The sequence below is a fragment of the Heterocephalus glaber genome, unplaced genomic scaffold (assembly GCF_053883595.1).
Source record: "Heterocephalus glaber isolate CG9 unplaced genomic scaffold, H.glaber_assembly_v1.0 deba00001481, whole genome shotgun sequence".
In the NCBI taxonomy this organism is placed as follows: domain Eukaryota; kingdom Metazoa; phylum Chordata; class Mammalia; order Rodentia; family Bathyergidae; genus Heterocephalus; species Heterocephalus glaber.
In genome coordinates, this window is record NW_028258317.1 from 32,008,810 (window position 1) to 32,034,492 (window position 25,683).

General features: G+C 35.9%; 1 protein-coding gene and 1 pseudogene across 4 annotated transcripts in view; one reads left to right on the plus strand and one right to left on the minus strand.

Annotated features, from left to right (window-relative positions):
- The window catches only part of Mllt3 (MLLT3 super elongation complex subunit), a 334,605-nt gene that overhangs the window by 191,653 nt on the left and 117,269 nt on the right, over positions 1 to 25,683 (plus strand). For all 4 annotated transcript variants that reach the window (XM_087183848.1, XM_087183851.1, XM_087183849.1 and 1 more), the window contains one exon: positions 24,193 to 24,918. In XM_087183848.1, coding sequence (XP_087039974.1) covers positions 24,193 to 24,918 — 726 coding nt within the window. The remainder of the gene's footprint in view (positions 1 to 24,192; positions 24,919 to 25,683) is intronic.
- On the minus strand, positions 2,832 to 6,213 carry LOC106008799 (HAUS augmin-like complex subunit 3; annotated as a pseudogene).

Genomic DNA, 25,683 nt, shown 5'->3' on the forward strand with positions numbered 1-25,683 from the left:
GTAAAATAAGGATGTCCTGTCCGTAAAACAAATTGGTCCATTCAACTACAGTTAGAGTCAGACAGAGGTATAATAAAATTTAGTTGGCAGTGGCACCACTTTTAGATCCAAAAAGAAAGGTGATTTTGATGTTAAAATAAAAATACTTTGTCTAAGATAGTCTAGACAGGAGTTTTCTGGGGAAATAACAAAGTTTTCTTTAAAATTCCTTTTCAGGGCATTCCAGTTTTGAATAGCTATGTGCTTCAGTGGTTCAGTCTTGCCTCTTGTTACTCCACTCTGGTTTATGATTTTAGCTTATGAAACTATTATTCGACATCCACAGAGATCTATAAAGGCCTGGTTTAAGTACAGAGAGCAAGAGGACTTGTGGTGAGATCATTGTTTTAAACGAGGAATTCACCTGCAGTGACTGTTAGACCAGGCTATTTGAAAGAACAAGCCGGTAAAAACTAGAAGACACTGAATTTCACACAAAGGGTAGAAACATGTTATTTTTAAAAGACTGCATAAAGTACAGTTTTCTTTCCTGGTAGTTTTGAGCTCTGAATACTCAGCAAGGGGAGCATCCTGAACTCCTTGTCAGGAATATTGTGGAACACCATTGTATAAGAGTGCCTTCTGCTGTGTTTCGGTGCTGAGATGCCCTTTATCTGATCTGGCTACTCTCAGGGTCCCAGGACTATTCTGGAACAATTTATGTTGAACTTATTTCCCTTGTCCCTTCTTTGGGCCTTTTTTCTTCCTGGATTTCTTTTCCAGCTCTTGATAAAGAGGTTCTAGTTTATTTTGTCTGTCACATCTGCCCTGGGATCAATAATCTTGAGCTTCTTTCCTTCACTCTGCACTGTCTCCCGGAATAATCTTATCTGAATTCTGTTCTTGTGTCCTTTTTATTTTTCTGAAGAGACTTTCGAGATTCATATACCCAGTTTTGACTTCAGTTCTTTTTAATTAAGACAGAGGTATAATCACATCTTTATTCTGGTTCGTGTTTCCTGAGTGGAAATGCGTGGCAGTCGGAGGTGTCTGTGCCTCTGTCCTGCAGAGTGGTGCAGGATGTGGCCATCTGGAGGACATTGCTAGGTTGAATGCTGTATTTTGTCCATATTAACACTAAGTGAGTCATTGAGATTTATCGCTGCAGAGATGGCTTGCTTGCCACCCGATTTTCCATGCACCTATTCTGGTTTCTTTTAGTTCAGTGAATATGGCTCGGCAGTTAACCATTTGTGCTAAAGATTGCAATTTTTGTGTGAAATTCATATATGTTACCTAGAAAAATTTAAGAGACAAGAATTCAAAGAGAAAAAATATTACTATGTTCCATTACTATGGGTATTCCAAAAACAGAAGCCTGGACATTGAAGGGTCAGAAGACCAGACTCGTGAAACAGGCCTTCTTGTTAGGTACTGGCATTGGCACTCAATGGTTATGTGACTTTAAACACCTTTCTGGGTTTTGTCTGTCTGCTTATTTGTGAATTGGGATGTTGTAGCATCTAATAGGAGCAGGGTGTCATAATTATGAGGGTGCATTTAGATAATACAGGAGAAGTCACTAGCACAGTGATTCCTATATAGAAAAAACCCATTAGCACTTTTATTATTTATAAAACATTTAGATTCTAGAAAAGCAGATTAGTGACTGTTTTCATGGCTGTAAAATCATAGTTTTATAGCTGAAGAGGTTCTTTTATATCGTAGGTCAAGCTGCCCATTTTACGGATAAATAAACAGAGGCATCAGAGCTGAAGGTATTGTCAAACAAGAGATAGCTGAGCCAGGATTTCATTCACTGTTCTTGCATGTTCTTTCTGTAGTAACAGAGAGTAACACCAGCATTGCATTGCATTTCATTTTATTTGTGTGGTGGAACTAGGAATTGAACCCAGGACCTCATGCATGCTAGGCCAGTACTCTACCACTGAGATATACCCCTCGCCTGCTTGTTTTCTTTTAGAAATGCAATTAAAAGAAGAAAGGAATTGAAAATGAAACATTCCCAGAGCCACTTCCCATGTATTTTTAGAGCCAACGTAACAGTCTCTTGAAGACAACATGAGTAAACTATCAGGTCAGAGAACAGCTCATTGTTAGTCAGTAGAAGACTTTTTCCTTCTGTTTATTGCTTTGTAGACTTAATTACATGTGTAGACTCAAGTTTACTGTATTTCTCATGCTAGTTAAAATGTGGTTTACATGGTAGAATAAATATACACTGAATTTTATTTTTTTTTATTTTTTGCGGTACCAGAGATTGAACTCAGGACTTTGTGCTTGCAAGGCAGGTGCGGTACCTCTGAGCTAAATCTCTGGCCCTAAACACTGAATTTTAAATGAAAAAGATTATGAAAGCAAAAGACACATCACCATTAATCCCCCTCAGAATACTACCCCACAGTTCAAACGCTTTTATCTTACTGTTCTTGCCACTTTCTGAAACAGCTCTAGGAAGTCATCTGTGTGATTGTCTTTAGTTGTGCTGAGGTGGCTGCTTCAGTATCCTGAATTGAATCAAAATGCTTACCTTTCGTGGTCATTTTGACTTTGGGCAAGAGCCAGAAGTTGTACAGTGTCAGATGTGGTGATTGAGGACACACGGTGATATTTTTATTTGACAGAAATTGCCGTAAATGTTTTATCAACAAGGGGTGATCAAGAAATATAGTAAATGTTTAAATTAAAATTTTTACTACTGTAAAGTTTTACTACTTTTACAATAATAATTTTAAAAAAAAATTTTAAAACATAGTGTTTATTAGAAACATTCTAATACATAAAACATTAAAATATAGCATGTTTAATAAAGATTTGGCTTTTAGTTATTTTCAATCTTTAAGACCATCAGTCTTAATTTTTGATTGGTTTTCTAGGTTTTCCACAATATCTTTCAGATAGTTTCCATTTTTTAAAAAAATGTACATATAATTCTCTTTCCATTTGATGCAATTTATTAGTTGTCAAAATTTTTCTTTTTGTCTTCTCATCAGCAAGAATATCAGTAAGGAGATGATTTAGCTTATTCAGCTGGGATTCAGCTTGATGAAACTGCTCTCTTAAGTCCTGATCACTAAGCAAAAGCTGATTTCTTTCTTGATACAAAGCATCACAAACAACATCCACATCATTTTTCAGTTTAGACAAAAATAAAAAATGTTCTTGAGCAGATACTGTCAACTGATCTTGTACTAAAGAAACATCCTGTTTCAATTTCTCAGCCATTTCCTCTAGGTTTCCATGAGTTATAAACAATTCTTTTCTCTTATTCTCTCCCTCTAAAAGTTGATAAAGCCTTTGAGTAGAATAGTCCTTGATATCAGTGGTATTCCTTGGATTTATCTGGTAAGAGAATGATGGGTCTTTTTAACATTTCTAATCTCTGGAAGAGCATCATGTTATTTTGACTAAGTTCTTGAACCAGTGTTTCAAATTGGGGATATGTGTCCCAATGCTTCCTCAATTCAATTTCATGTGATAAATGTACAAGTTCAAATGATGCCTTTTGCTTTATTAACTGATTTAAAACTAACTCTTGTCTTTCTGTGTAATGATCTTATTTAGCAATCTGCAGGTCAAAATCTCCCTTTACAACTGGCATATTCAATAACTGAACATTCTCTTTTATCTCAGTAGCCAAACTTTTGTCTTTTATATCAATGATTTGTTCTTCAAGTTTCAGAATCTCACTGTTTAAGTTAGAAATTTTGGCATCCAAATTTCATTACCAGCAGGCCTTGCTGGTTAGGCTATGAAGATTCTCCTCTGCCCACTTTATACTCGACTTCATGCTGAGATTACTTGCTTTCAAATGAATTAACTGATGTTGAGCACAGATGTATGCTAGCTGCAGTCTAGCCATCTCTAGTCATCTCTCCTCAAGGATTTATCTCATATAGATGATGTTCGTTTATCTAAAAGTTGAACATTTTCTTCGAGCTTTCAGCTATTTCATATATACCCTGAAAGAACTGCTTCTTGGTATACAAAGTTAATGTTGCTGTGCTTTGCTCTTCTTGGCTTAGATATTTTTCCATGGAAAACCAAGATAAAAACACCATGAGATTTGCCTCTTGACTTAAGTCAGAATGTCTGTTTTTGTTTTTTTGGGGGGGTTACCGGGGATCAAACTCCAGACCTTGCGCTGTAGAGGCAGGAGGCAGAACCACTGAGCTAAATCCCCGGCCCAAGTTAGAATGTCTGAAGAACATCATCAATTTAGTAACTCTGTTGGTAAGAGCCTGAAGTTCATCACTGAGCTTGGTATTCATAGCATTCAGAATTCCTTGACTCTGCTTCAGTTTTTTAGTGGCTTCTTCTTGGTCAGCACTTAACCTCAGAGATTTGTGGCTAGATACTGAAGTCATCAGTTAGCATTTATTACGTCACTGAATTTTTAGGTTAATTTCTGCAGCATTTGAACCTCATCCTCTAATTTCTCAAGCTCTTTATCATCCAGTCTAGGTGTCTTCAAATCAGAAGTTTTACAGGTTTTAAGAACTTCATCCAATTCTAACCTTTCTAGGATGGGCTTGCCTGATTTCTGAAGAATGCTAAAAGCTTCTAGCTCTTTTTCTGACTATACATTCTGTTCACTCACATTCCCACAAAACCATTTAAAAAATGATTCATCTTCAGTCTCAAACAGCCAGTCAAAATCTTCTCCATTAAGAATGTCAGCTTTGGGCTACTGTGATAAAAACAGCATGGTACTGTCAAAAGAATAGACCTGAGGATCACTAGAATAGGTTAGAAGATGTAGAAACAACTCCAGACATACTCAGCCACCTCATCTTTGACAAAAGAGCCAACCACCCTCATTGGAAGAAAGATAGCCTATTTAATAAATGGTGTTGGAAAAACTGGATCTCAACCTGCCAAAGATTAAAACTAGACCCATACCTATTACCATGGACTTAAACTAAGATCGAAGTGGATTAAAGATCTAAATGGTAATACAGAAATACTAAACTTGCTGAAAGGTAAGTGAGGTAGAACTCTTGAAGACATTGGGATAGGAAAAGACTTTATGAACAAAACCTCAGTAACATGGGAACTAGCACAAAGAACCAACAACTGCGATTATATCTTATTAAAAAGCTTCTGCACTGCAAAAGAAACCACCAACAGAGCTAAGAGACAACCTACAATGTGGGAAAAAACTTTTAGCAGCTGTACCTCAGACAAAGGTCTACTATCTATAATATATAAAGAACTGAAAAAATCAGACCCCCCAAATATAAAGACCCAGTTCAAAAATGGGCATCTAAAATGAACAGACATTTCTCAGACAAAGAAGTAAAAGCAGCAAATGAACATACTAAAAAATGTTCAACATCACTGGTCATTTGAGAGATGCAGATGAAAGCAACCCTGAGATTCCACCTCACCCCAGAAAGAATGGCTGCTATCAAGAAATCAACCAATAACAAATGCTGACGGGGGTGTGGGGAGAAAGGAACCCTTCTGCATTGTTGGGAGTGCAGACTGGTGCAACCACTGTGGAAATCAGTATGGAGATACCTGAAAGAACTAGGACTAGAGGTCCCATTTGACCCAGCTATTCCCCTGCTGGGTATCTTCCCAAAAGAATTAAAAGAATCATGCCACAGTGATATATGTGCACCCATGTTTATAGCAGCACAGTTTGTAATAGCTAAAGCTTGGAAACAGCCCAAGTGCCCATCAACTGGAAACTGGATAAAGAAGATGTGGGTTTTTTTTTTTTTTTTTTATAAAATGGAGTACTACTCATCCATAAAGAATGAAAAACTAGAGACATTTATAGCTAAATGGATGCATATTGAGGCCATATTCTTAAGTGAAATAAATAGGACACACATGTGTAAATACCGAATTGTTTCTCCAGTGTGAGAAACTGAAAGTGTAAAATAATTGATAATTTGAAATAGGAAGAAAAGGTCCAAAGGGTTAGGGGAAAGGTAAGAAGGGAAAGGAAAAATTATGAGAAAAGAAAAAAATGGAAATAAAGTGTCTGTAAATAGGGAAGGGTGGAGGGGGTGAAGGGAGGACAGGGAATAGGGAAAAAATAAGAACCAAGATACATCATGTACAGTTACAAGTACCCAATGGTAAATGTAAACATAGTGTATATGTAAAATGTACCAATAAAAGAATTTAAGCAAAAAAAAAATCAGCTTTGGGATAACTAATTTTTTTTAATGTTTCCACAAACTGATTTCCACAACTCATGCTTTAACTACTCTAGCTTTGTTTTTCTTTTTCTTTTTGTATCTGATATGGGTTTATAGTGCTGAGTTTTTACCAAATAAATCCAAACAGAAACAAAACTTTTACATAACTTTTTCCCATAGAGAATGGGAAAATATTTTTAGAATCTATAATGGCTCCTTCCTGATGTCCCAATGAACATCCGCCAAACTTCCAGGAATCAATCTGGAAGCATTGGGGAGGAAGCCAGGCCTGGGGAGTGAGAACCAAGCCCTTAGGGAGCAAAACGCTCAGGCCTCGCTATTTCCCAGAGATGCACACTGACAGCCCGACACTGAGCAGGGGCCTGCACCCAAACAGCTGAAATCGCTGGTTTTGTTTGGATTTTTTTTTTTTTTTTTTTTTTTTTTGTGCAGTCCGTTATGATACCTGTGCCTGTTGATAGAGTACACATTCACCAGAAGGAAAAAAAACCCAAGCCCGAAGCGGAGCAAACTGACAAACCTCAGGTGAAGGAAAGGCTCTCAGCCTCCAGGCCGCCCCTTGGTCCCTCAGAGACCGGGTCTGGGCTCGGGGCCGCCCCCTGCCACTGCAGGCCAGGTTCTTGGCACCCTGGGCCGCTGCTGGCACTCCTGAAAGAGGAAGCCGGCTGCACACCCCACAGCCCGGATGGCCAGCACAAGGCGATGCCTCTTACCTCAGGGTGCTCCTGCCGTATCTGTCACAGGTTCCGCAAAGCGCAGTGTGCCTGGAACTGCCTCAAGGGACCGCCCGCAGGTATGCATGCGCAGAGCGTGGGGGTGATGAAGGCAGTCTAAGATAATAATTTTAAAACAATTTAAACACTATCTTTTGATCACCCCTTTATATGTGAAAAAATGATAATTAGAAAGCTCCCTCCCCTCAGCCATTCTTAAGCCACTATCAATTTATCTGTTGAGGGTTGGTTAAATTTTCATTTTCCATAGAGGCAAGCAGAATTTTTGTAGTCATTGTTTTTTTCATTTGAACAGCAAGGATATGCATTAGAAATGGTTTTCCTTGGCATTGACCAATATATAAAAAGCCTATAATAAAATCAACAAATATCTTTGTAATCTAGGAGGTTTTGAGAGTAGAGATGCAAATAAGTCCTGGGGTAGTGGTGAGTCTTTGAGTGCTTTGATATTAAAATTTTTTCCATAGGGTAGGAAAATGGGCTGATGATGAGTGACAAAGTAGGATAGTAATATGCTTTATTAAAATCAGTTCTCTGTGGCTGAGTTGCCATGCCTTCGGGGAAGCTACTTTTGCTTCTTGGTAGTCATCTTTCTTCCTCCCTCATTTACACACAATCTAAAATCCAGATTCATGGACTGAAAATAGTACAGGATATTTGAATCTAGGATAGGTAGTTCAGGCCCAGGAGATTCTAAATGTTTTTCAGGTTTGGTGAAGGCTTTTGGCAGAAAATTTCTATCCTTTTGTTTCTTGCTTCTTAGATTGAAGGTCCCTAAACAAAACTACTTTTACTTCTGAAATCAATTTTGAGAGGACATCCTGAAGTCTTGCCCTATCCCTTCTTGTTTTCAGATACCATCCTTTATTCCTCCCATTTCTTATGCAGGAAGCTGTGAGTACATAATGCATTTCAAAACAACAAAATAAAATAAGTTCCTCTCTATAAGGTCTTATTTTTAGAAATGTAGCACTTGTCTTATCAGTAAGAAATATAAGTACTTTTCATTAAATATTGAGGACTTGTTGTAAGGTGATACTTAATGCCAGATTCTGGGTACACGATGAATGAGCAAACTTTGGGTTTCTACCACATCCCATCCCTTGGTCAATTTTCAGGGGATAATAAATCCTTGTGTTTTCAGGGGATAAAAGTAATACAGCTCAGTTTCTTAAAAGAGAGGCAAGGCAGGATGGAACAAAAAGGTGAGACGAAAGGAGAGGCAGAGTGGAATGGGCCAGGGGGGAAGGGAAAGGAAGAAAAGTGAAGGAAAGGGAAAGGAAAAGGATGGGAAAAGACCAAATCCCAATCCTTGCCCATTTTTCAAGAGATAATAAATTCTCATCTTTTCAGATGACCACAATAATACAGCTCAGTTTTTGAAGAAGGAAGGAAAGAAGGAAGGGGAAGGGAGAGACAAAAGAGGGAGAGGGTCAGAAGGAAGAAAGTAGGAGAGGATGGAAAAGAAATTCCTGGTCATCAGTCCAGCTAACCTGGTGTGCTTTCAGGAAAAAAAAAAAGTGGTGGTATTTTCAGGTATCTGGGGCTTTTAGTGGGTTGCTAGCAAATTTTTTTATTGGATCCTGCCTCCTCTTCCCACCCCGAGTAGTCTCTGAGAACCCATAAAGACCCCAAGAGTGGATGGTCCAAGCAGCATTTTTTACTTTGGAAAGCTGATCTTCTGTTTAAATCTGTTAAAGTGTGTAAAATTTTCTTAATTTTGCACACATCCTACGAAGTAGAGTTGATTTTCTCAAGTAACTCATAGAAAAGTTCTTCCCAAATATAACATTGAATTTATATTACAAGTGTATAGTCTTTTTCTGAGATGGAGACAGTATATTTTAGTTGAGAAGAGTTCAGACACTGTCTGCTTTTTGCTTGCTTCTTTATGCATGGTATAGAGGTTCAACCTCATTTGGCATTTTTGAAAGCAAGTCACTGCCTTTTCTGTATCAAAAACCACCTTGATTTAATTGACAAATCTGATTTGTATATGAGGAAGTCTTGATCCCTTTGGGGATGGTATTTATGAGACTGCACTTACAATAACATAACACAGTTTAGGTCTGCTCAGTATGTTATGGGTTCTTGGAGAGACAGCAGTGGAATGAATTTTAACAAACTTTCTTAGACACTGATTTAAATTCTCTTCCAAGGTCTTAGCCCATTGGGCATAGACCAAAGCATTGGGGGCTTTCCCAAAAACTATTACTTATTTCAGTTTTACAGTTAAAAGTTTTTGGAATGACCTCGTTTATAGAAAAGTCACAATCACAATACAAAGGACTTTTCTTTCCTGACCCATTTAAGTTGCCAGCATGATGCTCCATTGTCCCTGAATATGTTAGCATTTATTTCCTACAAACAGAACAATCCATTATAGGATACAGTGTAACCATCACAGTTATAATATAACTGTCCTCAAATCCTAATCACATTTTGAAGATTGTTCCAGTAATATTCTTTATTTGTATGGCAGAAGATTCCAGTCTAGAATCATACTTACCATTTAATTGTCACTTCTTAGCCTCCTCCAGTTGGGAGTAGTTCCTGAATCTTTCCTTGACTTTTATGAACTCGAAAAGTCGGACACTTCAGGCCACTTATTTAATAGATGGCTCTCAGCTTGGGTGTGCATGGTCTTTCTGCATCTAGGCTGAAGTCGTACATCTGGCAGGAGCATCACAGACCTGGTGCTGGTTTTACTCACTGCGTCACGCTCCATGATCATAAATCTTGGCACACCATTACTGCTGCATTAACTCCAGTCACATGATCACGGTGGTGTCAGCCTGGTTTCTCCGTTGTCACATTGCTTTCTCTTCTTTTTGCCATAAAGCATTCCACTGGGAAGTATTTTGAGAAAATGTAAATATTCTGTTATACCTCAAAAATGAGTTTATTCTTATATTTATTATGTCACCACAGACTCGTGGGTTTATATTTTTTCAATGAGTTATAATCCATTGCTCACAAGATTTATTTTTGTACTTGGCCAGTGGGAGCCCCTTTAATCTAGTGTCTGTGCTCTTCACTTATTTCATGATATTGGGGTTCGAACCTGGGGGCCTTTGAATTAAGCTACATCACCAGCCCTTTTTTATTTTTTGAGACAGGGTCTCACTAAGTTGCTCGCTCTGGCTTGACCTTGTGGTCCTCCTGTGTCAGTCCCCCAGACGACTGGAATATAGGGGTGCACCAGCATACCTGGCTTCTGTACCCTTTTGATCCTTACTGTCTTTGTATACTTTCATACTTTTGCTGTTCCAGGCTCATTTGCACTTTCCTTGTTCCAGACCTGTGTTAAACCATCTCTCCAGCTAGCATACCTTCTGGGGGCCATTGGCCACTGTACAGATGCTTCTTCTTCCCTGACCTCCTCTCCCTTCAATGTGGCCACATTGTTTGGCTCTACTGAACAGCTTTTGAATGGAGTTGTTCAGGAAGAAGAAAGGCACACTTTATTTTGATAAATGGAATCTCTGTGCACGTGGTGATACGGGCTTTAAGCTGTTGTAGCTAATATGTTAGTTCTGTGTGGATAAGGGCTATAACATATTTGATGTGACATTCCCCAGTGCCTACTATATACTAAGTGCTGAATAAGTGTGCCAATTTATTCAAAGACAGATACCTATTCACCTATTAGAGTCAATCATTGTTCCAGGTGCTGGATGTATACGACAGTAAATCATGTTTGTAGAAGGCCAGAGAAAGCATATGAGTACATTTGTGGGAGCCCCTTGATAGGAAATGGTTCTTTGTAAAGGACAAAGTAATTTTGAAAGGCAGCCATCTCCCTGAGTATGTTCACCTACATTAGTCTGTGTCCAATAAAAAAAGGTTGGTTTGGCTTTTTTTTTTTTTAATTTTTTCTATGTAGTTCTGGGTCTAAACCCAGGACTTCATGCATGCTAGGAAGGATTGTGCATTTTTTAAAATATAGTTTTTATTGGATTGCATGGACAAAATGTGTCACAAATTTTTTTCCCCTTGATAATTTCTTATGTTAGGATAGCTCTGCCTTCCCTCTACCCTAAAGAATATGGTATCTTACACAGAACTAACTCTAGTTTCAAGGAAAAATAGAAACTTTAGTAATATAAAAATGTTGTATTGGTTAACCCTGCCCTGTACACTTTTAACCAAAAATTTTTTCAGAGAAAATGGTGATTTGATGTCAGTGCCTCATAATTTTTGTAATAATAATATATAGAATAAAATAATTCTTTACTGTAGAGTTATCTGTGTTGTTTCACTTACTCTTCTGAGTAGAATTATAATACATAGCATAAGATAAAAACTTTCTCTTTTAGTATCATAAAATTATTCAAACGTTTGTTTGTTTTTGAGACAAGGTCTCATAGTTCAGGCTGTACTCGAACTCCTTAGTGCTGGGATTACAACCGTGCGCCACCACGCCCAGCTCAAACATTTATTTATTTAAAATGTATTTGATTGCCTGTTTATTGTCATGTACCTACCTCACAGGACTCTTAGGAGGATTAAATGAGATAATGTGTGCTTTGCTCATAGAATCTTAATAAGTATCTACTGAATCTGAATGTGACTTTCCCTTATTAGATGTGACAGCAGGAATGTTGAGTTTTTCTTAAAATAAAAGTGTTGTGTTGCAGTTGATAGCGTTGAATACTTCTGGGATCTGCTGCAGAGATTCTTGTTCAGTAGGTCTAAGGTGGGCATGAAAATCGGAATTTAATTAGCATCCAGGTAACAACAGTAATGCTGATCTGCTGGATATGTTCAGAGAAATGCTACTTTAGGTTATATGCCTGTAAGTGAAATTTGCTGGGCCCTAGGATATTTACATAGTGAGCTTTAAATTACAGTATTGTATATACTAGTTGTAATAATTTAGAGCCCCATATCAGGATGTGTAAAGAGATTCTGTTTCTCTACTTTCTAATCAGGCTTATTCGTGTGTGTGTGTGTGTGTGTGTACGTGTGTACATAGACACATTTAATAGGTACATAAATTGGATCTTATCACAATCTGATTCTGCATCTCAGTGATTAGTAACAAGACTCAGCATATATTTCAGCAGCCAATCATATTTCCTTCTTTCTGAAATATGTATTCTTGTCTTCTGCTCATGTTTTCTATTGTTAGGAGCCTTTTTAGATTCTAAAACTTGGGTCCATTGGGGTTATGTTTACTGCTGATATCTTGTACTAGTTTCACCAGTCGTCTTTTTACTTCATACTATCTTTTGATAGGTGGAAACTCTTAATTTAATGTGATCAGATTTATGTTTAATTCTTTTTGTGTCGCATTTAGTACATTCTGCTACAACCAAAGCCATATAGATATTCTGCTAGTAGATTTTTTTCTGATATATTTTAGCAATTCTTTTTGTACACTGAAATGTTTTTAAACATCTGGAATTAATTTTATGAATGGTGTGAGCTTACAGTCTAATTTAAATCTTTTCCCATAAAGAAAACCAGTCCCAGCATATTTTATTGAGCTGTGTGTGCTTTCCCCAATGACCTACCCTGTCAAATGTCAGGTTTTCATACATCTATAAACCTGTTGGGGAGGGGGTGTGATTTTTGTCCCATTGGTCAGTTTGTTGATGTTTTCAGCAACACCATAATGTTGTAATTACTGTCCTCTCAGTAGGAGGTTTACTATTGGCCTGACAAGTGTTATGCACCATTCTTTTTTTTCATATAAATTTTGGGATCAATTTAAGTTCTTTGAAAAACTGTTGGGGTTCGGTGGATGAGGGAATAGTCTTATGTGTGAGCCCAGAGTAGCAGTTTATTTAAACTTTCTTAAATGTTTTTAAATTTTTGATAAAGGTTTACTACCTATTTGTATGTTTTGTTTATTCTTGGTTTATACTTTTTATTCTTACTGTCAATAGAATGTTAAATTTTTCCTATTTGTTGCTGATATATAAATACACATTTTATCTTAACATGCTGTTATTACTTCTAGCCATCTTAAACTGATTAAGTCTATATAGGTCCTTTTGTATTTCTACAGGGCTAATCATATCATATGGGAATAATGACATTTATTTTTCTGGTTCCTTTTTGCCACTGCATTTTGTGGTCCACTGTGAGCAGGACCAGGAAAAAAGTGATCTTCCTGGTTATAAAGGAACTGATTCTAATAATTAATCATTTAAAATGTTTGCTTGAGAATTTGGTAGCTATTCACTCTCAAGAAATTTTCCTGCACACCCTGTTTTATAAAGATTTTGTTTGTTTTCATTTTTAGAAAAATTATAGATGGATTTTGATTTTATCAGACAAGTTTTCTCCGTCTTTTGAGATTAACAGATGGTTTGTTCTCCTTTAATCTGTTAATGTAGTGCTTGATAAATATTTTTATCATGCTCAACTATTCTGGAATTCTTGGATTAAACCCAATTTGATCTTGCTATATTAAGGTTTCTCCCCCTATAATTGGATTAATTGTGCTAATATTGTATTCATAATTTTTACATTTATATCATTGGGTTTCCTTGGTTGGTGTGTTTCTTTGTCATACTCTTCTGGCAGGTATTTTTGCATTGATAACATTAACTCCATAAAATAAGTATTCTCTGTCTTTTAGAAGAGTTTCTATAAGACTGAAATGATTTTTTTCCTAGAACTTGTCTACAGCCCTGTGAGTCTGATATTTTCTTTGCAGAAAGATTTTAAACTACTTAACGTTGATAAGATATTTTTCTTAATTGCAGTTTTTAGGGGACAGGAGTGTCATTTTGTAAGCCATATTTTCCTAAAAATTTACTTTTAAACTTTTCGCATTAAATTGCTTATATATCTATTTTATCTGTGCTGTATTTATAGGTGTATTTTTTTTCTTCCTACTGTTTATTTGTACTTTCTCTCCTTTTCAACCAGTCTTTCACAAGCGATCACAGCTTTTATTAGATCTTTTTATTAGACTTTGCTGTGTATTTCATTAGAATTTTGTAGATTTCCTTTTCACTTGAATCTATTATGCCATTTTTTGTCTATATTTGCTAAATCATTTTTTACCAATTTTTTTCAAATAAAAGCACTACAGGTTAAATTTTTTTCCTTCAAATGTTGTTTTATTTACCTTTCAAAAAGTGTTAATAGTATATTACTCATTCAGTAAGATGATATTTTCCATTTTAATTTCTTCTTTAACCTGTGAGCTATTTAGAAGTATGTATTTACAATTCCAATTCTGTAGAATTTTCTTTAAAAATACAAAAATGTTTTAAAATTTTGATTCAGTTATATTGCCCTAATTTCTTCTTGAGTTCATTCTCCTTTCTGAGGAAAACCTTGTGAAAGTTCCTTTCAATAAACTCAATTTTTGTTCATTTATGAACGTTTTGGTTCTTGTTCTGTTATGAAAAGTGGTTTTGTTGCCTATGCAATTCTGGGTTTTTACCTATTTCCTTCAGTGCTTTGGAAATATTTTTCCAGTGTGAATTCTGGTGTTGTTTTGATTCAGGGTTGTGGCAGTAGATGACGAGCAACTGTCTCTGTGGAGGGAAAATTGTGATTTTTAACATTTGCTTACTTCCCTGGTACAAAAACGGTGTTCTTTCTGATGTCTGCTATTTCAGAGTTGAGTAGAGCACATAGTTATGAAGTAACAGCACCTCCTGATACAGCAGAGGTAGTTCCTTAACAGCACTGACCATGTAAGTAGTAAAGGGACTAGAAAGTAATGAGTGTCAGTGATCTATTACCTCTGCTTTTAATATTTCTGTACTTGTAATTTTACATAAATAGTTGCCTTGTGTAATTTATACAGCACATTTTCATTTATATAATGCTTTTATTGTTAAAAACTGGCTGACAGAACTGCCAAAAATGCAACACTTGGCTCCTGTAAGCTTCTGGCTCCGTCTAGTACATCAGTTGCTCTTTTTCTTTTTGGTGCTGGGGATCAAACTTGAGACCTTGCACTTGCGAGGCAGGCGGCAGAACCACTGTGCTAAATTCCCCACCCTATCAGTCACTCTTTTAAAGCAGGTCATGTCTTCTTCCTGTTTTTATAATATAGTATTCTTTTTCATTTACCTATATACTATTATATGTCATTTATGGATAATATACTGATTTCTTTCCTGTGGATTTATGACTTTTACCATTTCTGAAAATTCTCAGCTGTTGGATGTCTGTGTTTTTTTTCCCCCCAGGTTTCTGGTTAGACTATTAGTTATGTTTATTCTCTACACTTTTTAACAGCTTTTGTGTTTGCTATTTTCTTGGGTCTGTGTGCATTTTCTAGCAGTTTATTCATATCTGCCTTCTGTTTTACTTATTCTATTGAGCTGTGTTCATTTTGCTACTTAATTTCTCTGAGATACTGCTTCCAACAATGATTTTGATTTTTTTCCCCCTTCCTTAAAGTTTTACTTTTTTCTTTTTAGTTGCCTGGTCATTCTTATTTCTTATTGCTCAGTCAGTTTTTAGAGTCTTAACATTTTTCCTTTTTATATTTCATATATAGCTATTTTATATAATTGATGAGTTTACTTTTATGTCACATCATGGTGGCTTGTTTCTTTGTGTTCACAGTTATTTTAAGTTGTATGATCATATTTCATTTAGGTGAACTTTGGGAATCCAGAGGATTGACTTCAGAGCACTTTGCTTTAGCATCAGATTCATAAAGACTTCTCCTGGGCTCCTATAAGACTCACGCTCTGGTCAGCCTCTGGAGGTCCCAGGTTTGGTCTTAGCTGTCCTGGAGAACAGACAACTCTACCTTTTTTGCTTGGTTATGGTTTATAGTTCTCATTTTAAGTATTTTCTCTTTTCCTCTTTCATGTACTCTTGATTCTTGTATTCCCCTCCCCACTTTTAATAAGTGTGCAACAATGAAGAGAAGAAGAGAAATTGTTCAATATTTAGTTGTGCCATAGTGAAACATCCTATAGAGTGCTTCATATTATCCAAATTGGAAGGGCTATTTTCCCTGAAGCCATAATGTGTCTAACAGTTTTAGTACAGCCCTTTGTGCTAGAGACTCAGTGAATATGCATTGAATATGTATTGACAGAAGGTGACAAGGTAGCATAATTATGATAATGTATTTTCCCATTTTTCAGTTGTGGTTTTCTTTTTTTTTTATATACTGTGCATTGAACCCAAGGCCTTACACACATTAGCCAAGTGTTTACTACTAAGCTATATCCCAGCCTGTGGGCTTTTAATATATACATTTGCTAAATTTTAATGTATTTTTCATCTTCACCCACTCCATAATGATTAGTAGTATGCACTGAAGATTGACTATTGTCTGTAACAATTATTTATCAAGCCCCATTGTTTTTTTGTTTTTTGGTTTTTTTTGATACCGGAGATCAAACTCGGGTCCTTTCACTTGTGCAGCAGGCAGCAAAACCGCTGAGCTAAATCCCCAGCCCAATATCAAGCCCCATTGTGAGAAATCTAGCTGCTGCTAAAAAGAGAAGGGTGTAATATTCCGACCAATATATTTTAAAGCTTATTTAAGAAAACAGATTGTATATAAAGCTAAAAATATACGTAAACCTAGAAAGAGAAGTGATATAATCATTACTTTGAGTTTCTTGTTTCAGTCCACAAAAGTAAACAGAAGTTTGCTTGAAACTATAGCCTTCTAAATATGTTACTGTTAATTGTACTTAATTGTGATTTAGAATTTAAACTATAACAATTCAAGGAATAGTATATAAATAGAGTCTTGCATGAAATTGAATTCTGAAAGAAAAGTACTTTATACTGAAGCTACTTACATTAGGAAGGAAGGCATTTTAAAATTTTGTCTCTGTGAAATATTGTTTTGTAAAATATTGGACATTTTTGCCAGTTGATCCTTAAATTTTAAGCTTCATAGTTAAATGGAGATATAGTACTTAATATTTTAATATTAAAATATTTGAGGGGCTTTGCTTTTAATACTTTCCAACTGAAGGCTAGAAAAGTGAGATTTTACTTTCTTCACTTCTGAACAAATACAAATGTTTTCATTTGTTTCAGTTTCTCAATTGTAAATATAATTTATTGGTTTTACATTCATCTATTAATGTAGAAGTAAAATATATAAAATTCAAAATACAGTCTGGGTACCAAGCTGCATTTGGAACTTTGTGCTTGGTTGTAGTTTGCTTGAGATAACATTAAAACCCTGTCAGAAGGAAAATTGAGTTGTTTTTTTTTTTTTTGTACTGGGGATCGAACTTGGGACCTTGCGCTTGTGAGGCAGGTGGTGGAACCACTGAGCTAAATAAATCCCTGGCCCAAATTGAAATATTTTTATTGTTGCTGTTGTTTTTTCCTGGTACCAGGGATCGAACTCAGGACTTTGTGCTTGCAAGGCAGGTATGGCACCACTTAGCTAAGTCCCTAGCCCCTGAAATATTTTTATAACATAATAAGATATTAGTCACATAGTTGAATAGTTTCCCTTTTTACTTTTCTAATGCAGCCTGTCACAAAATTTCTGAAGTGCAAATGCTTGTATCAAATGGGAGAGCTCATCGAAGTACATTTAGGAGACTGAATAAGTTGATTTTATATTAAATTATGTACATGGTTTAAATGCAAAGGAAAGTGTTTAAGAAAAAAAAAAAAAGTCCTGTATTCTAATCTTTGCCAGTCTCCTCCACATTTTCTAGAAGAAACCTCCTTAACCATTGCTAAGCTCTAAGGTTGCTGTCAAAGTTTGCAAAGTATTTTTATGTTACTATTTCTTCATGAAAATAGAACCCATTTCCCCTGTCTCCTTTTCCTCTCAATACAACACCATTTAAAATTCTTTCTTTTGGATACATTTATAATTTTCTGGATATTGAATGAAAGATTGCTTATTTCACCAACTATGGACTGTGTCACTTAATTCTTGACTTTGTAAGTTTAAGGTATCCTTAGATTCTTTCCTTTTCTGCTCTCATTTTATCTTCCATGTCTGTCATTCAAGCAGTTTTACATTGTCACGGTTAATATTCTGTTATGTAGTGAAAACATTAAGTCTTCAGTGCTTGTCTTGTGTATCATAGTAGTGGTAGTAATTAAAAGTACTCACATAGCTGTTATGTGCCAGGCACATTACATATATTTTATTATTTTTAATACAGACTGATCACACGTCTTTTTTCTGAACTACTTGGGACCAGAAATATTTTCAGTATTATGTTTTTTTCAGATTTTAGATTATTCATACATGCATAATGAGATACCTTGGGGATGGGCCAAATTCATTTCAAATGCACCTTATACACGCAGCTGAAGGTAATTGTATAAGATATTTTTAGTGGCCCTGCATTTTGACTAACTTGTTATATAGGTCAGGTATGAAATATTGCACTTGAGATATCAATTTAGTGTACAGAAGGTTTCCTCAGGTGAGTGTTCCAAAAATTTCTTATTTTGCAACATTTGGGGTTTCAGATTTTTATTTAGGTTTACCCAGCCTGTTCATAATGATATGCATACACAGGCAGTTTTAGATATATTAAACTTAATCATTAAGTTGGTCTTAGTGGTAGAGGCAATATTATTGATATCATTTTACTGACATGGAAATTTAAATTACTTAGCAACTTGAGTTGAATAATTTCTAAAAATTAAAAATGAGTAAATACTGTTTATTTTTATTGACTAGATAAAATATATATTCACAGGTAAGATAATTTACTGTTATAACATATTCTCTCTCATACAGCCATTTAAATTTTGTTTCTTTATCACCAACTTTGTGCGATAAATCTCCTGTATTCCCACTTTTCCTCCTACTTAGTATAGGCTCCCTCATAGGATCCTGTAGCTTTCTGATTCAGCAATCTCTGACTTTACCTTGTTTTGGAGGTGATCATTTAGTATCTGATTTGAATATTATAAATTTTTGTCATTTCAAGTTATGTAGTATAGCAGTTTTAATATTGATTTTGAAAACATTTAATTGTGAGATGAGAAGTATCTTGCGGTTTTCTGATACCCTTTGACATAATTGGAGACATCTGTGCTCGGCCGGGGCATTGTAGAAAAAACTGATTTTCTATTTACCACGTAAGCCCTTTGAAACACAGTCAGTCTACTTTAATAAGTCTACTTTATTTGTAGACTTTAAAATATGTATTTATTTGGTAATGAAGAACTCAAAATTTAACCCACTTGAAATATCCAGGTACAGCCTCTGATCTCAAAGTAAATTATTTGCCTCCTACCTCTACCAAAAATCATGTTAACATGATTTTTGCTGAGACTGCTGGCACATTTGATGGTCTCATTCTTTTGAAGTTGTTGAGCCCATCCCCTGTTCTACTCTTTCTTCTTTGATTTCCCATTCAGGTTAAATTAGCAAGTCTGAAATCTGGTTCTGAAAGCAACTGACTTTATTGAGAATTCATAAAAATATAGTGCTTGAGTCTATGGGCATTGAGTGAGGCTAACTGGACTTGATTTATATAGATGTCTGTGAGCACATTGGTGTCTTTGCCTTTGTTTCCTCACTTATCAAATGGAGCTGCTAAGACCTATCTTACAAGATTGTTGAGTTAATAAGTGCAACGCTTTTACACCAGAGTCTGGACTAGCAAGCATCCTGTGAGCCTGTGACCAGTGAGCCACCAGCATCCCCACAGTGTGTCACCCCCTCAGTGGCTTTTCTTTCTGTACACCTTACCCGCTCCATCCTCTACCACCCTGTCATGAGTTGACCTTCCTAAAGTGAACAGTTCATGTGCTTGGCTCTCATCTTCAAAGTCCCCAAGTAGGTCTTTGCTTTCCAGATTCAAGTGCCTTTGTAGCTATTATCAAGGCTAGTCGGTCCTAATGAAAAACTGCCAAAACTCAATTAGTCCACTATGGATGGGGGGAATCTGTTCATGCCTAGTTTCTCTCCGTGAATGGGTAACATCTTCTTCTAAACCTCTTTCATATCACATGTTCATGTTTAACTGATAGGGTCATTGTGACATCTTTTGTCATTTGTGCAAAATCCCAACTTATTCCCTCTACCTTTCTGGTTGGATGTCACCTTAAAAAGTGAGGCAACGTTATTAAAATGTCAAAACAAGTAAAACTCCTTAAGGCATTGTATCCGATAACAACAGATTTTCTTTCTTGTGTGTGTGTATTTCATGTTCTTGTTGTGTACTGGCCTCTGCATTGCTGTTGAATGAAGGACTCCCATTGTTGCTCTGTAGTGCCATTTCTCTTCCAGTTGTGCTGTGTCTCTTTACTCCCCCATTGACTGATGTTAAATTTGGGGGACTTGTTGGCTCTATGTTAGCCATCCCTTTCTTTTAAACTCTTCTTCAGTCATTTGGTTTTAGTTTTTCTTGCAAGCAGTCAGTACCTGTCCTGTCCTTCTAGCTCAGTCTAACACTATCTTTCAGTGGGGAAATCTGGCTCTTTCATTTTTATTCTGAGTGATACTTGTTCTTGTTACTTTCCTTTTATCTTGTTCATTATTTATATTTGCCACTCATTTTTCTTAATTCTGCTTATATTTTCAAGTTGATAACAATTTCCCAATTTCCTTTCATTGATGGGACAGTTTATGGAAACTTTCTTCTGTGTCACTATCATGATTGCCTCCCCTCTCTCTTCTGTTTCCTTCTTCTGTGGACTCTTCTGGAGCCCTTCCCGTGGCTGGTTTATTAGGTTGCCCCGAAGTGTTCTTTCATTTTCCATTATGATTTTCATCTTTTGTATTTTTTTACTTTATTTTTTCAGGTTTCTTATAACTGATCTTTCAAACTGCCAGTTGTTCTCTGTCCTTTTCTTTCTCTTGAGAATTTTAATTTTAACTAACATTTTTCTAGCATTTTTCTATAGTCTGCTTATTCTCCTTAAGTATTCATACTATTTTTGACCTCAACTTTTTTCTGTCTCCAGAAGATCTGTTAGTTCTTGCCTTCCCATTTCCTTCTTCCCTTAGGCATGTTATTTATAAGTGCATTGTAGCTCAGCCTGCATGGTTGCAGCAGGCAGGCTGTCTCCTTTTAGCTGCTTACCTGACAGACTCTTTACTTTCCTTCAGTCTTCTTCCATTCCTTAGCCCCAGGAGTAGAGTGGACTCTCCCTTTTAGTGAGTGCTTTTGGGGCCAGGGAGCCACATCTGTGTGCCAAATTCCTTTGGAGCTCTGTTGAACTAACTATGATTGATCTGAGAATCTTGCACAATGTAGAAGCCAGTAAAAATAGGACCGAGAGGAAAGTTAGAAGAAAGAAATAGGAGTTGAAAAAGCAGCTGTGAGTTAACGGGAAGAAGACATGGAGATAACATAGAAATTGGAAACCAAATATAATCAGAACACTTTACTCTGGCTAGTAATTACAACCTCTCCTTTTCTTAAGCCATCTAGTAGTGTTGCTGATAAATAGTATTAGAAGAGATTATACATTAAAGAGACCCGTTCTGTTCCAGAAAATTAAAACAAAGAAGCCTTCAGTAGAATTGAGAATGGATGAAAGAAATGCTATACCTTATATGCTCAGGTTGTAAAGTTAATGGAAATATATGTATATTTATGTTTAAATAGCCACTTACCTTAAATATTTGAGATTTGAATTATGCACACATGCCACCTTTAGTTGGATTATTTGATGTTCAGTTTGTCCCAATAAGCCTCAGGGAAAGAGAATTTGAATTATACAACATGTGTAAACTTCATACTGGATGATAATTAGTGCGCACTACTCAGTGGCACTTAATATTGAGGTTAGTGGTTCAGTAAAAAATTTGAAAAGCCACTGACTGAATCCTCTGTGTGTGTATATGATAGATAAGCTGAGAATCAGTGAAAGCTTTAATTCTATCTCAGTAGTACTTAATGTGTGGCTGTGTGTCTAAGCCACTGTTTTACATTCATTACATGTATGAAATGGTTCCTGATGATTTGTGTATAAACTTTGTCATTTATCACAGGCAGCCAAAGAAAATGCTCCCCTACATGATAGAAACCATTCTCTACTTTTTCCCTGCATTTCTCAGTTTTACTTGGCTACAACATTGTTATGGAATGTGTTTGTCCTCTTAGCTTTTGAGTTCTCTCTCGTTGCTTAAAGAAAACTTTTCAGGTGGCAACGTTATAAAAGGAGAAAGAACAAGAGTGACCAAGCCACTTGCTTGTGCCAAGATTTATTAAGTAGGTGAAAAGGTGACACTAAGAGCTTAGACCTGAGTCCTAAAAAATTATGAAAACTTAACATTTCTAGAGCTTTGTATATATAGCATTATGTATATTTAATTAAGACAAGAATTTAAACTTCTTATGAAATAAAATTCTGTATCCGATGCCACTGTGTACCTTATGTTAAGAATTCGAGTTTGTTCTGCAGAAGAATATTAAAAAAGAACTCATGGAAAGTCCTCTGTAGCCCTCCCTCCACCCTGGTGCTGAAATGTTAGTGTTTTTCAATTCTTAACATTCGAAATGTGTTGGCAATTTTATAATTGTATGTTTTTTCAAAGTTCCTTTATAAAAGTATGTGCAATACTTCATGTAGGTTGAATATTAAACAGTTAATACTTGTGTGTTCTTGAGCCATAGTTAGAATACTGATTGCAAATGACCAAAATTCAGTAACTCATCAAACCAATTTAAAAAATACTCAAGGATAATAGATTTCGAAATGTTTTCTTAATTTAGTTTGTCCATTTTACTTTAATTATTCATAGCAATAGCATAACCTTCCAGGAAATGTCTTATAATAGAATTTATAGAATAATGACATTTCAGTAATATGAACTCTATTTTTAAAGCATTCTGTTTTAAAATCTCAGCTTTAGATATTATGTAAGGAATTGTCTTGTTTAATGCATAAAACCAGATCTTTGCTCAGTAACTTTATTCATTAAATTTGAAACCAAATGCTCCCTTGAGAAAATAAATGGAATATGTAGAGTTGGTTTATATTTTCTTGGGCTTAAGTGGGAGAGTTAGGAGTGAAAAGCTAGGCATGGTGGCACAGGCCTGCTTGAGAGGCTGAGCCAGGACAATTGCTGTGAATTCAAGGCCAATTCTGATTGCATAGTGAATTTAAGGCCAGCCTGAACTACATAGCAAGGCCTTGACTCAAAAAACAAAACCAAACAAACAACAACAACAAACAAGCCTGAAGATGTAAATTCTAGTTGAAAATTTGGACATTTATTTGTCTTTGGTTTATTAGAAGATGGAAATCAGCAAGAAAGAGCTCTTCTTTTATTATTGGCGTGAAATTTTGGCTGTCCAGAATCTACTTGTGTTTCTTATTCTTTTATCATTAATGGTAGAGATTCACAAGTATGGTAAATATGGACTCAGGTTTTATTCCTAAACAGAAAAATTATTTAGAGGTTGTGTATTTTGAGGTGATTATATGAGTGAAGAAATAGATAATATTTGAGATGAAATAGGAGCAATTACCTCTTTTCACATGATTACACACAGTAATTGCTAATGACTTTAGTCCATTTGATATTTAGGTGGAATCTTGGTTCTGTTATATTCCCTTTTTTCAGCTGTAATAGGGACGTACTCCTTAGCTGATGAAATTTTAAATGGAATAAAATAATTATTTTTAAAATCTCAAATTAGAAATTGTTTCCTTTGGAGGGTCTTATGAGTTTTTTTTTATATTGCAAAGTCATTTGAAATTTAATGTGACTTGACTTTCCTAGGTGACCCCGAGCTATTTTCCCACCTCCTTCTCAGTCTTGTGCTATAGCTAGATGCTGTTCCCCAAACACACTCTGTGATTTGCTCCCTTAGTTTAGTTTATTCTGGTCCCTGGTCTCTAAGTACCATTTTCTTCTTCTCTCTCTCTCTGGTAATTATTTGCTTATCCTCTGGGACAAATTGGCCTGATGCTTCTTTATTAAATAAACTGAATTATTCTTCCCCCAACAGGACTGCATAGTCCTGACTTTGGTTTCTGTAGCTCTTTATAGATGGCTCTTCCAACAACCATCAGTCATAAGTAGGTCATAAATACTAAGGGTGGGACCATGTGTTATCCATCTTTGTATCTTCTAGGACAAGGTTGTGGTTAACATTTGTTGAACTGAAATGTTTAAAAACTCTATGCTTCCAGTGATTAAGAAGACAGCTTGCCTCATTAAATTCTTTGATCATAGTAACCCTCTCTCCCTGTTTTCCACATATACTGTACTGACGTGTTAAGCTCTGATGTTTGGCTTGTATTTTTGGTATTTTAGAGCTAGTTTGAGAGCAATCAAAATAGAATAATTTTATGTATATCAAGTTCAAGAAAATTTCCTTTTGAGTATTTGTTTCTATTTAGTTTTGAGAGTTTATTTTCTTCTCCCCTTTCTGCAGGACCCTAATAGGAGTATTCATACCAGCAGCAGCAGCAGCAGCAGCAGCAGCAGCAGTAGCAGCAGCAGCAGCAGCAGCAGCAGCAGCAGCAGCAGCAGCAGTAGCAGCAGCAGCAGCAGCAGCAGCAGCAGCAGCAGCAGCAGTAGCAGCAGCAGCAGCAGCAGCAGTACTAGTTTTTCAAAGCCTCACAAATTAATGAAGGAGCACAAGGAAAAACCTTCTAAAGACTCCAGAGAACATAAAAGTGCCTTCAAAGAACCTTCCAGGGATCACAACAAATCTTCCAAAGAATCCTCTAAGAAACCCAAAGAAAATAAACCACTGAAAGAAGAGAAAATTGTTCCTAAAATGGCCTTCAAGGAACCTAAACCCATGTCAAAAGAGCCAAAACCAGATAGTAACTTACTCACCATCACTAGTGGACAGCAAGATAAGAAGGCTCCTAGTAAAAGGCCCCCTATTTCAGATTCTGATGAACTCTCAGCCAAAAAAAGGAAAAAGAGTAGCTCAGAGGCTTTATTTAAAAGTTTTTCTAGCACGACACCACTGATACTCACTTGTTCTGCTGATAAAAAACAGATAAAAGATAAATCTCATGTCAAGATGGGAAGGGTCAAAATTGAAGGTGAGGTATCAGAGAAGAAGAAACCAACTTTGCCACCTTTTGATGATATCGTGGATCCTAACGATTCAGATGTGGAAGAGAATATGTCCTCTAAATCCGATGTGAGTAACTTCATGGTTTTTCCATCCTGTCCCTTGGTAGTTATTGATTTATTTCTGGTAGCGATGTGATAAGGAATGAAGGAAAAAAATTAATTCTGAACTCTGAAAGGTAGCATGGAGATAGTTGTGGCCTAGAAATGAATTTCCTTAACTAACTGGGGAAAAGGAAATGAAATCATTAAGGAATTTTTCAGACTGTGATTTAAGTCATTTAAAGGAAAGGTACATTCCAGAGTATAGTAATGGGTCATTTGAATAGCAGCAGAAAACCTCAGTATCATTAAAGCTTGGTTACTATGTTTTTCAGTGCTGTGTGATTTAGGAAAATGAGAGGAATACAGTAAAATAACTACAAGGGAAAAGTAAGTTTAATAGAGAAAAATAGGAAATATTGAGGTGAAATTAATATATTTATCTTTTTGTTCACTGTAATGATGCAGCTTGTTTACATAATGGGAGATTAGTATCTTTTAGCTTTATTGAGGCAAAATTAATATGACAACATACTGTACATAGTCAATATGTATAATTTTAATGTTGACAATTGGACATGCCTATAAAATCATTTTCATTTAAAAAACATTTAATTTTTGTCTTCGTTGATTTGGAAAGGGAGGTATATTATCTTTGCCATGTTTCTTGATATCAGGATGCCTTCTGTGGTTACACAGAGGAGCATCTAGCTATTTAAATTTATATATTTTCAGAGTTGGAATGGATTTTTAGTTTTCTTATCAATATAATAAATCTTACTCTAGTGACAGT